At 46.2% G+C, this 12,287-nt stretch overlaps 1 protein-coding gene across 1 annotated transcript in view; it reads left to right on the top strand.

Moving 5' to 3' along the window:
• The window catches only part of LOC125486161 (rho guanine nucleotide exchange factor 38-like), a 70,119-nt gene that overhangs the window by 36,524 nt on the left and 21,308 nt on the right, over positions 1 to 12,287 (top strand). Inside the window, exon 4 of the mRNA XM_048612681.1 lies at positions 1,113 to 1,294. Coding sequence (XP_048468638.1) covers positions 1,113 to 1,294 — 182 coding nt within the window. The remainder of the gene's footprint in view (positions 1 to 1,112; positions 1,295 to 12,287) is intronic.

Below are 12,287 nucleotides of genomic sequence, written 5' to 3'. Positions count from 1 at the left end.
CACACACACACACAGACAATCCACTCACACACACACACTCATAACCCTCACACTCACACACACACACAGACAATGCTCTACACTCAAACCCTCTCCCCTCTCTCTCACACATAGCCTTGAACAATGCTCACAGACACACACTCAATACCCACACACACAATACCTTCCCCACTCTTTGCTATATTCACCGCTGTAGGGATCAGTCAATAATTGCTTAAACTTCAGCTCCTGCTTACCTCCGAGCTGTGTCCAGAGTCTCCAGCAGGGTTTCTGACCCCCACCCCGCCTGGGAATAGAGTCTGAGGGTCGGGTGCTTCTCTCTCTCTCTCTCTCTCTCTCTGTCCCTGTGTCTGCCCGGACTTGCTGTCACAACATGCGGCCGAAGCTCTGGTAGACAACACAGGGGGGATTTCCTCTCTCTCTGTGTGTGTGTGTGTGCCTGGATAGTTCCTGCCTCAGTCTGTAATCGGCCGCCCAGCTCTCTCTCTCTCTCACACACACACACACACACACACACACGCACCCACACACACTGGCACTTTCTGGCTCCTGAGTAACTCACAGCCCAAGTTGCCTTCCCATATTTAAAGAGCCGGTCTTGTACCACGTCACTGAGCCAAGTGGGAGGCAAGATCTTAAAGGGGTCAAAGTGCCCCCTTAAAGGGACTTTAGTCCTTCTCTGCCGATCGACACTTCACTTGGGAAATTGCACTGATGTGAACTTGAGCCATCTCCAACCTCACTGATACAATCAGCCCCATTCCCAAAGTGCATGTTAGCACCAAATGCGACTAGAACCTACAAGAGGCTGGTGTTACACAGGGCCAAGCAACCGTGCGGCTTACATTTGATTTCCCAGTCCCAGCAGGGTCTCTTCCTTCCATCCTAGTTCCTTTCACTCACTTTACATTTAGCGTTCATTTGTGTTCAGGAAACCGATACATTCCCGTGCAATGCCTGACCCCCCGCAGCCAGTGAATACATTCAAATAATCCTCACATTTCCAGAATAAAGCTTTCGCTTCAGTTTTATTGTGTAAAAAAAAAGTTCAGTAGCTGCGGTTCTCCGAACATTAACTGCAAAGTTTTTTTGCGTCTTTTTTCCGAAATAAGATTGCAGACGCCGAGCTGTCTGTGTTGCAGGGGATTGTGTGGAGGAGCGCTCCCTGCTGGGGTTAGAGACAGACAGAGTTACTCTCCTATCTGACACAGCCACCTTCACCCTCAAAACACTGAGCTGGCTCTCCAAAAAGAAATGCAGCAAATCCAGCGAGGCGCTTCACGGCGAGAGATGGGTGCTTTGTTGGTTTTAATTTCGAAGTATAACCACTGTTGTAATGCAGGAAAATCAACAGCCAATTTGCATTGCAAGATCCCACTAGAAGCCCTTCGAAAAATGACTTGGTAAATCCGCTTTTAATGGTTAGATTGACGGTCCACAGCCAGAATTTTCAGTGGGTAGGGAATTCTTTACAGCAGCTGGGTCATTAAGTATATTCAAGCCTGATACAATCAGATTTTAAGAGATAGTAAGAACTGCCGATGCTGGAGTCAGTGATAACACAGTGTGGAGCTGGAGGAACACAGCAGGCCCGGCAGCATCAGTCAGATTTTAATCAGGGGTTTGGGGAAAAGGCAGGAAAGTGGACTTGAGGGTTATAAAACAGCCACGATTTTATTGAATGGCAGAGGAACTTGATGGGCTGAATGGTCTGTTCGGCTTGTGCATCTTTATGGTCTAATACCCTTGCTGCTCAAAATAATGGCTGTGGCATCTTTCCACACATCTGAGAAGGTAGGCAGAGTTTTGGTTTAACTGTTAGGGGGAACCTTTGAAAAAAAATCTTCCCCAGAAAAATGAGAATGAAAACACAGCGCTTTTAACTTATCAACTGACTTTCACCGCCAGTAACAATGCTAAGCCATCTGATTGACACCAAACACTGGGAAGATCAACGACACTCTCCACTTACAGCCCAGTACGAATACAACCCACAGCTGTGTATTCAGATGCCCTGCTCCCTGCTCTGCAATTTCCTGCGTCTCTACAAAGCTTGAGATCTGGGCACTCCTCAAATTCTCAGCCTCTTGCACATCCTCAGATTTTAATCATTCCAGCATTAGTGTCGGCTGCCTGGGCTGCAGTTTCTGGTATTGCCTCTTTAAACTTTTCTGCCTCTCCGTTCTTTAAATCACTCCTTAAAAATGCCCTCTTTGACCAAGTTTCGAGTCACCTCCCCTACTATCTCCTTAGAGAGTCATCCAGTCCTAGAGTCATAGAGATCCACAGCACAAAAATACACCCTTAGGCCCATCATGTTTGCACTGGTCAAAAATAACCACCTAACTATTCTAATCCTATCTCCCAGCAATTGGCCCATAGCCTTGGTATCACAAGTGCACATCTAAATATTTCTTCACTGTTCTGAGAATTTCTGTCTCTCTCACCCTTACAGGCAGTGAGTTCCAGATTCCCATTGCCCTCTGGGTGAAAAAGCTTTTCCTCACACCCCCCTCTAAACCACCTGCCCCTCACCTTCAATCTATTGCCCCTAGTCATTTATCCCTCCATCAAAGGGAAAAAAGTTTTTTTCTATTTACTATATGCCACCCATTATTTTATCCATTTCAATCATGTCCCCTCTCAATCTCCTCAGCTCTAAGGAAAACAACTCTAGTCTATCCAGTCTGTCTTTGTAACTAAAAATCTCCATCCCAGGCAACATCCTGGTAAATCTTCTCTGCACCCTCTACAGTGAGTCAGACCTCTCCTATAATGTGGATTCCTGAACTACTCCAGCTGTGGCCTTACCAACTTTTTAGACAGTTCCAGTATAACCTCCCTGCTCTTAAACTCTATGCCTTAAACACTCAGTGGCCCAGTATCAAAGACCTTGGATAACCAGTCCCGTGAAGCATCTTATGACAAGGGACTTTGTTAACGCCACTACATAAATGCAAGTTGTTGTTGTTTTGGGCATGACAATGTGAATGTAATTGCTCTGTTTGTGTGTGTGAGACTGTGTGAGTGCAATTGTATTGTGCATCTCCTAATTGTGATCCTATCCTCTCACACACACTGGTCCCAGGTACAACCAAGTTACAACGAGTGCCTATAGCATACTGAAGCAGCACAGAGACACAATGAAGAAAGGTCATTGTCAAAGTCATCGCTGTCACTTATTCCTGGGATGGCAGAACTGACGTATGAAGAGAGACTGGATCGGTTAGCACTATACTCACTGGAGTTCAGAAGAATGAGGGGGGATCTCATAGAAACCTATAAAATTCTAACAGGACTAGACAGGGTAAACACAGGAAGATGTCCCTGATGATGGGGGAGTCCAGAACCAGGAGTCACAGTCTAAAGATACAGGTTGGGCCATTTAGGACTGAGATGAGGATAAATGTCTTCACCCAGAGAGTGGAGAACCTGTGGAATTCTCTGGCACAGAAAACAGTTGAGGCCAAAATGTAGAATGTTTTCAAGGAGGTAATGGATATATTTCTTAGGGCTAAAGGGATCAAGGAGTATGGGGAGAAAGTGGGAACAGGGGACTGAGTTAGATGATCAACCATGATCTTACTGAATGGGAGAGCAGGCTTGAAGGGCTGAATGGCCTTCTCCTGCTCCTAGTTTCAATGTTTCTAAGGCCTTTCAGCTAGAGGTTGGAAACTGGGAAAAACACCTTGGCCTCAGTGACTTATTAAAGAATGTACTTTATAGACAGGAAAGTATTGAAGCTGTAGAGATTACACTTCGCAGTGGGATCCAGTGAATGGAGAAAAGTTTCTTTTTATTGCAATTTCTGTAATTTCCAATTTGAAATGTTTTGCCCTCAGCCAGTTTACCTGATGTGGGTGCATATCATAATTAAAAATATTGCTATCATACTGAGGTACCTGAGAGTGCTGAGGGCTGTGAGAAGGCGATTTGAATATTATTGCAAGTTCTGTAATATTCAACTTGAAATGCTTTGTAATGTACTTTTTGCAAATGTTATGAACAAAGGATGCTTCTGGAAAACAAAGCTAGCACTTTATACATAACAAACTTAAAGCTCCAGTGACTGAAAATGCAGTACAGGGAATGCATTAACATGTGAAGAATGAATTAAGTGAAAGAAATACTGGAGTTTACTGGAACACTGTAGTCAAAGGCAAACAGTCCAGTTTCATGATGTGCATTGCAATTTCAAAACTTCCTCTGATGGGTTCTAAAGTCAACACATTGGAGGCGTGAATGTGGAATTAAATGTTTCTTTTGGTATAAAAAAAACTGAAAACAGATAGAGAACTAGTAAAACATGAGTCATGTTTCCGATTATCACTGGTTTTTGATGCTAACAAAGTTTTACTTTTCAGGCAGTTCTTTAGAAATGTAATACATCAGCAAAGTTCAATATTTAATCAACCAGTCGAAGCAACTCCCTTGCCCATAAATAATGTCTAATTTATTCTCTGATTAATCTTGTGTGAAATACATTTTCCAAATTAGATTTATTACATCTTAAGCTTCATTGTCTCTTTTTTTTCGCTGTAACCATGTTATTTAATGGAATAAAATCTTTTCCATCTCGGTAGCTGAAGTTACTTTCTCCCCATTTTACTAGCCTCGTCCTGATCTTCATTCAAACACAGGGCTACAGCTATAGGCAAAGCATGGGGGTTAATTGGATAGTTCTGCCAAATAGCTGTGAGAGGAATAAGGGGCCGAGTGGCCGCCAGCAACGCATGGTTCTAGTCAGTACATAAAATTGAAGTGGTGCACTATCATTAGGCTCACAGTCTGCTGATGCCTTGATTTTAAAATTTTTATCCTTGTTTTCAAACCTGTCCACAGTCCCCACTTCTCCCTATCTCCGCAGCCTCCTCCAGCATGATAACCTACTGAGAGGAATAAAAACTACAGATGCTGGAGATCTGAAATAAAAACAGAAAGTGCTGGAGGAACGCAGCAGGTCTGGCAGCATCTGTTGAGAGAGAAATGGAGCTTTGAGTCCGGTTTGAATCTTCTTCAGAATTTCAAAATATCAGCACTCCTCCAGTTCTGGAATTTTACACATTGTCAAATTAAATCGCTTCACTGTCGGTGTGCCTTCAGCTCCCTCAGCCTTAAAAGGTGGAATTCTCCTCCTAGACCTCTCTAAATCTCCCTACACCTTTAAGATTGACCTTATAATCTTTCCTTTTGACCAATATTTCACCTTATGTCATATTATGAACAAAGAACAAGAGCTTGCCTTCCAGCCTGCCCCACCATTCAATATGATCATGGCTAATCCGATTTTAACCTCGACTCCACATTCCTACATATCTCTTGATAATCTTTCATCCCCTTGGTCATCAAGAATGTATCTATCTCGGCCTTCAAAATATTTAAACATTCTGCAATCACTGCCTTTTGAGGGAGGGAATTCCAAAGACTCTCAACCCTCTGAGAGAAAACAATGTTTCCTCATCTCTGTCTGAAATGGGCACCAATGTATTTTTAAACTCTAACCCCTAGTTCCAGTTTCTCCCATTCTCCCACCTCCACCTGGTCAAGGCCGCTCAGGATCTGAAATGTTTCAATAAAGTCACCTCTGACTCTTCCAAACTCCAGAGGATACAGGCCCAGCCTGTCTAGACTTTTCTCATAAGGCAATCCACCCATTCCAGGGATCAGTCTGGTAAACCTTCTCTGAACTGCTTCCAACACATTGACATCCTTCTGTAAGTACAGTGAGCAGTACTGTACACGGGACTCCAGATCCAGTGTCACCAATGCCCCTGTAGAACTGTTTCATTACATGGCTCTGTGTAAATACACTTCTTTTGATAACACGCCTGTGGAACTTCTCGGGATATTTCACTTAAATAAAGATGCTATGTAAATGCAAGGCAGGTGGCGTGTAAGTGAGGTTTGAGATTCAGGTGCTAACCCTGTTACATCTTTCAAACAACGACCTACACAGAAAAAAATCTCCATCAGCATTTTTACAATATCGTTCTCATGACCTTTCACACATATGAATTTTTACTGTCTCACCATTGTTTATTTGTGACTTTTTCTGTTCAGACACTCAGCCACTCCTGCACTATGTTTTTGCAAGAGAACAACAGTTGTCTTTGGTTTCTTTTAAACCGAGCTGTAACACATTGTGGGGGAGGGATGGGGGTGGGTACACGGCCTCTGGAAAACAGTTTTCCAGTTGTCCGTATTTCATCAATTTGCTACATCCTTGATGTGCCACCTCTAAACACACTTTTTATTCAGATTCAGATTCAGTGGTAATTTTCCCAAGCAAGGAATTAATGCTAAACCTTTATAGGGCATTGCTCAGGCTTCAGGTTCAGTTTTATGCCCAGTTCTGGGCTTCCTATGTCAGGAAGGATGGCCAAGAGTGGGAGGAGACTTACTCAAATCAGACCAAAGATGTGGGACTTGAATAATGTGGAGGGACTGGAGAAACTGGGATTGGCCCCTTTAGAATGGAGAATGTGAAAGGGACATTTAAAGGAAGTGTTCACAATTATGAAGGATTTGATAGAATCCCTACAGTGTGGAAGCAGGCCATTTGGTCCATCGAGTCCACACCGACCCTCCAAAGAGCATCCCACACAGACCCACCCATCCCATCCCTGTAACCCTGCATTTCCCATGGCTAATCCACCTAAACTGCACATCCCTGGACACTGTGGGCAATTTAAGCATGGCCAATCCACCCAATCTGCACATCTTTGGACTGTGGGAGGAAAACAGAGCATCCCCACGCAAACACAGGGAGAATATGCAAACTCCGCACGGTCGCTAACCACTGAGCCACCGTGCCGCCCACAGATTAAATAGGAAAGAAATTTTCCACTGATGGGAGGGTCACTAAATACTTCCAACTTATATTGTATATCCATGACTTTAGGATGTGTCTTCCAGCCTAGCGAGGTAAATTGGGGAAGTGTTATAACTGTTCTAATGGAGACAAAGCAGCAACCAAACTACACACAAGAGGAGACCGCAACAGTAAGATGACAATGACCAGCTGATAGTTTTGAACAACCATCAATTGAGGGATAAACATTGGTCAAGGCACCAGGGAGAACTCCCCTCCTCATCTTTGAGATGGTCAAATATCTGCTGAAAGACCACACTTTAATTGCTGTAACATTCCCTCAGTACTCCGTCAGTTTTGTACTCCAGGTCTGGATTAAGATTTGAACACAAAAGCTTCTGGTTCAAAGATAAAAACTGCCACCAATTGAGTCACAATAAAAACCAGACACTAAGGATTTAAGGTTATTGGCAAAAAGAAACAAAGGGGAGGAATGAGGTGTTTGTTACTGCAATGACTTGGATCTTATGTTTTCGTGGAGGGAAAGCCATTTCAACAGGAACACTTAACTGAGAATTATAGAATACTTGAAAAAGGAAAATAAGATTGCTTGGCTACTGAGGAAGAGCAGGGTGAGTGAGATTAATTGGATAGCTCTTTTGTTACAAAGATCTGGCACAGACCCATTAGAATGAATAGTGGATCAGAGATAGCAGGAACTGCAGATGCTGGAGAATCTGAGACAACAAGGTGTAGAGCTGGATGAACACAGCAGCCCAAGCAGCATCAGAGGAGCAGAGAGGCTGACGTTTCGGGCCTAGACCCTTCATCAGAATAGTCTTCAGCATTGCAAGACTCTGAGCTGCGTTTTTGCACTCTTTTCGCAAGGAAAACGATCAAATTTCCATCTGTGGTCATCAGCAATAACCTTTCCTGTAATTGCAAGTCAACAAACTGTGAGTGGTGCAGCCTCGTTTCATGAGACAGGAAGAGGTTTTGGTTTGTATATCACTCCGGTGCTAAACAGGAACAGCTGCTATCAGTGAGGAGCAGTGTGTCCTGATTGGCTCAGTTCAAACTCCTTTATCTTGCAGTTTGATGTCAGATTATGAGTTTGGTTTCTCTGCAGACTGGCCGAGGAGATGGCAAAGTCAATAAAAGTCCTTTAGCCTTAAATCTCCAATTGACATTATTTGCTACATTTTAAGACTAAATGCAATACTTGGCAAACATAGATATAACAGGCTGTGAGATAGTAGGAACTGCAGATGCTGGAGAATCTGAGATAACGAGGTGCAGAGCTGGATGAACACAGCAGGGCAAGCAGCATCAGAGGAGCAGGAAAGCTGACGTTTCAGGTCTGGACCCTTCTTCAGATCCCAAAATGTCAGCCTTCCTGCTCCTCTGATGCTGCCTGGCCTGCAGTGTTCATCCAGTTCTACACCTTCTTATATCCGGCTGTGTTCTTGTAGTTTCCTTCTGTAATGCTAAACTACCTTCTGTGTGCACTCAACTCCAGGGGCTCTCAGGTTCACAGTAGAAAGAGGCCATTCAACCCATCATGCCAGTACCAGTTCCATCCCCCAGTGCCGATCTCAATACCCCAATAGCACACTTGACTGTCTTCTTGAGAGTAACCTGTTCCAGACAGCTCCTTCCAGTGTGTCCTAACTGAGTCCATACTGTGGTATTTATGCTCAGGGATGTGCAGTTCCATGACATCATCTCAAGGTTACTCCTGGGTCCTCATGCCCTTAATGACAGAATCATCCTGTACATGGTACTATGGAAACATGATGAGGATGTGGCCTTGATTCTGTGTTCTCTTCAATGGCAGAGCTCATGGACAATCTAGGGGTGGTGCAGTAGTACTGCCCCTGCTTCTGAACCAGGAGGCCCAGGTTTAAGACCCACCTGCTTGAGAGGTAAGTCATAACATCTCTGGACAGGTTGATCCGAAGCAACCAGAAGACCGCTTGGCCTGTCTGCCTCTGACAGCGCTTAGTCCTCAAGAAAGAGTTCGATATAGTTTTTAGGGATGAAGGAATCGAAGAGTATGGGGGAGAAAGTGGGAACAGGGGACTGAGTTGGATGATCAGCCATGATCATATTGAATGGTGGAGCAGGCTGGAAGGGCTGAATGGCCTACTCCTGTTCCTAGTTTCTGTGTGAGGTTGATTCAGATTGGAGAGGAGGCAGCTAAAAAGGACACTGCTGTGGGCTTCCTTGCTCAGGATCCTCCTGTTAATATCAAAAAACACAAGGAAAGAGGTAGATATTGTATAGGACAGTTAGTACCTGAAAGGGTTAGTTAATGTTGCCAGATTAGCTGTATCCATCAGGATGTTCCTAGGAGGGGCTAATCAGTTGTTAGTTGTGGCTGAGCTGAGTACCACAGTGTTTTAGTGGCAGTGATGTATACTTACTCTTGGGTATAGCATGAGGTCTCAGAGGAGACACCGATGTAAAGTAACGAGCTCTTACATATTGTACCATTCTGTTCAGCAAGACTGAGCTTCTCTCTGTTGAACACTTTCTGTGAGCCTCTTTTTTCATTTGGTGTCAGTAAGTTAGACTCACACCCATAAGGAGGATTGGTGGTTCTGAATCTACCCAAAGTATCTCAGATACTTCCCGTGGACACGACAACAACAAATATTATTCCAGCCCTGGGTTTGAAGATAAGGCAGTAAGTTTTCAGAAGTATCTTCAAAGAGGAAAAAGAAGCCGAGAGGTTTACGAAGGAATAATCCAGAGTTTGGGGCCTAGGTAGCTGAAGGCAAACCCGAGAATGTGGACAAATTCAAAGCAGGGAGCCTCGAAAAGTCTAGATGGCATCAATACAGAAATTTCAGAGGGTTCCAGAGAGAGGGAGGGTGTGTAGGGGGCTGGGGGAGGTGACAGAGATAGGGAAAGGGTGTAGTGGCTGGAGGAGGTTACAGAGATAGGGAGGGGGTGTAGGGGGCTGGGGGAAATGACAGAGATGGGGAGTGGGTGTAGGGGCTGGGGGAGGTTCCAGAGAGAGGGAGTGGATGTAGGGGCTGGGGGAGGTTCCAGAGGGAAGGAGGGAGTGTAGGGGCTGGGGGAGGTTCCAGAGGGAGGGAGGGGGTGTAGGAGCTGGAGAAGGTGACAGAGATAGGGATGGGGTGTAGGGACGGGAGGAGTTGACAGAGATAGAGAGGGGGTGTAGGGGCTGGGGAGATGACAGAGATAGGGAGGGGTGTAGGTGCTGGAGGAGGTGACAGAGATAGGGATGAGGTGTAGGGGCTGGAGGACATGACAGAGATAGGGAGGGGGTGTTGGAGCTGGAGGGGGTGACTGAGATGGGGAAGGGTGTAAGGACCAGAGGAGGTGACTGAGATAGGGAGGGGTGTAGGGAATGGAGGGGGTGACAGAGATAAGGAGGGGTGTAGGGGATGGAGGGAGTGACTGACACAGAGAGGGGTGTAGGGGATGGAGGGGGTTACAGAGATAGGGCGGGGTGTAGGGGCTGGAGGGGTGACTGAGATGGGGAAGGGTGTAAGGTCCAGAGGAGGTGACTGAGATAGGGAGGGGTGTAGGGGATGGAAGGAGTGACTGAGATAGGGAGGGGAATCTTCTACAGGGTCTAGTTGCTAAGAGGTTGTGATTGGACAGGGGAAGTTCTGAGAATCAGCCTGGCATTGTCAGCTGGCATGGTCTCTGAAATATTCTTAGTCTGGTTCTGCTGGCCCAGAATCTGCTGTTGTAAAGAAAACATTCACCTTAATGAAGAAACATCTTACTGTGGCTTTGTCTTACCACGAGGCTACAATGGATACTGTCTGACCCTGTTGTAACCTCCAGCATTTGTTGTTTTCAAGCTCAGTTTTGTTCCCAGCTCAACAATTGTTTTAGGAAGAGAGTCCTTGATTTCCTCTAAAGTGTTTCCTGGCAAAAACCCAACAGGCCCAGCTTGAAGTTTTTAAGTTATGCACCCCCCCCACCTTGACTTGTCTTCCTCTCTACTGACCCTATCAAAGTCCTGCCATCACTTTAAACACCTCATCTCGATCACCCCCCCATTCTTCCATGTGAATAGAACGCAAGCCCAAACTGAGCAATTGGTTCAAGTAATTGACTTCCTGATGACATCAGGACATCCTGAAACACTTCACAGTGAGTGAACAAGCTCTTGGTGCTGTGTCTGGATGAAGAGAAACAATTACCGACTTGGCTCTGCTCAGATCATGATCAGGCTCAGTGGATCCAAGAGTTTCCGTCTCTTTATTCCGCGATGGGATGTGGACATCATTGGCAAGGCCAGCATTTGTTGCCCATGGGATGAGTGGTTTGGCAGTCCTATTCCGGGGGTGCTTTGCCCTGTGTCTGGATCTGGGCGTGAGCTGGACTGGGTAAGTTCAATGGGTTCATACCCATGTCTTTTTAATGAAGTAAAAAAACCTGCAGACTACCTGCTTGTTGCTGCATTACTCTCAGTGGGATCTTGCCCTGCGTTACTAGGGTGGCTCTGTTTCAGTGGCGATGAAACGCCCGAGGTTGTGAAAGGCACTATATAAATGAAGGTCTTCGTTACCCTCCTGTCGTGTCATTGATCCAGGTCCAGATGGTGAAGCTCTGTTTGTCTGATGTGATATTGGCCTCAACAACCACTTGGCAAAAAGAACAATCATGGCCACCTCTGTCACCGAGACCCTGGGGGAGAAGCCGGTGAGACTTACTCCCATACTGTGGTGTCCCTTTGAGAGGTACATTTACATTCTACTGCTGGCCCTGTACATGTATAAACACATCCCGAGTCACTATCCCACCCTCCCACTGTATCCGAGACTCAGATGGCAGAGGTGATTATTTGTACTGTGGTGCCCTCTGCTGGGCTGACTCACGGTTTCCTCAGGTTTTCACTGTGGGCACAGTATCAGTGATTGGCTCAGTCAACTGTGTTGGGGAACCCTCAGCGAGGGAGGCTGGGGAAACAAACTGTGGGGATTGGAGGCACAAGGCAGGGATGCTGAGGGGACAACAGTACTGAGGAGGGGCAACTCAATAATCAAGGGGTGAGGATGATAGAGCATGGGACAGCAAGGGGGTCATGCAGGTAGGGTGTTGTTGACAGTAAGGAGCTCCCTGGCCTCCATAGTGGGGGTGTGGGGTGGTGCTGTGGGGTGGGGGTCACTCACTGTCAGACTCTATGATGGTTACAGGTAGGGCTCACTTGATCAGCCTGTGGTTTGGGGCAGCTCGGTGCGGGCTCAGGGGGACAGGTTGGATGGGAACTTGGACAGGGGTGGAGCCTATAGGCTCAAGGTGGAGGGGGGCTGAAGATGACAAGGAGGGTGCCACTTTGAGAGGAATGATGAGAAGGGGCTGGTAGGGAGGAGATGACTGCATAGGGGTGACTGGGAGGAGTGATGGGGAGGGGGTGAGGGGAGGGGGGGGGAGGGAGGGGGAGGGGTGGGGAGGGGGGGAGGGGGAGGGGGTGGTGGGTGGGGGTGGG

Source organism: Rhincodon typus, chromosome 1 (genome assembly GCF_021869965.1).
Source record: "Rhincodon typus isolate 14 chromosome 1, sRhiTyp1.1, whole genome shotgun sequence".
In the NCBI taxonomy this organism is placed as follows: domain Eukaryota; kingdom Metazoa; phylum Chordata; class Chondrichthyes; order Orectolobiformes; family Rhincodontidae; genus Rhincodon; species Rhincodon typus.
This window is presented reverse-complemented; position numbering and strand designations above follow the sequence as displayed.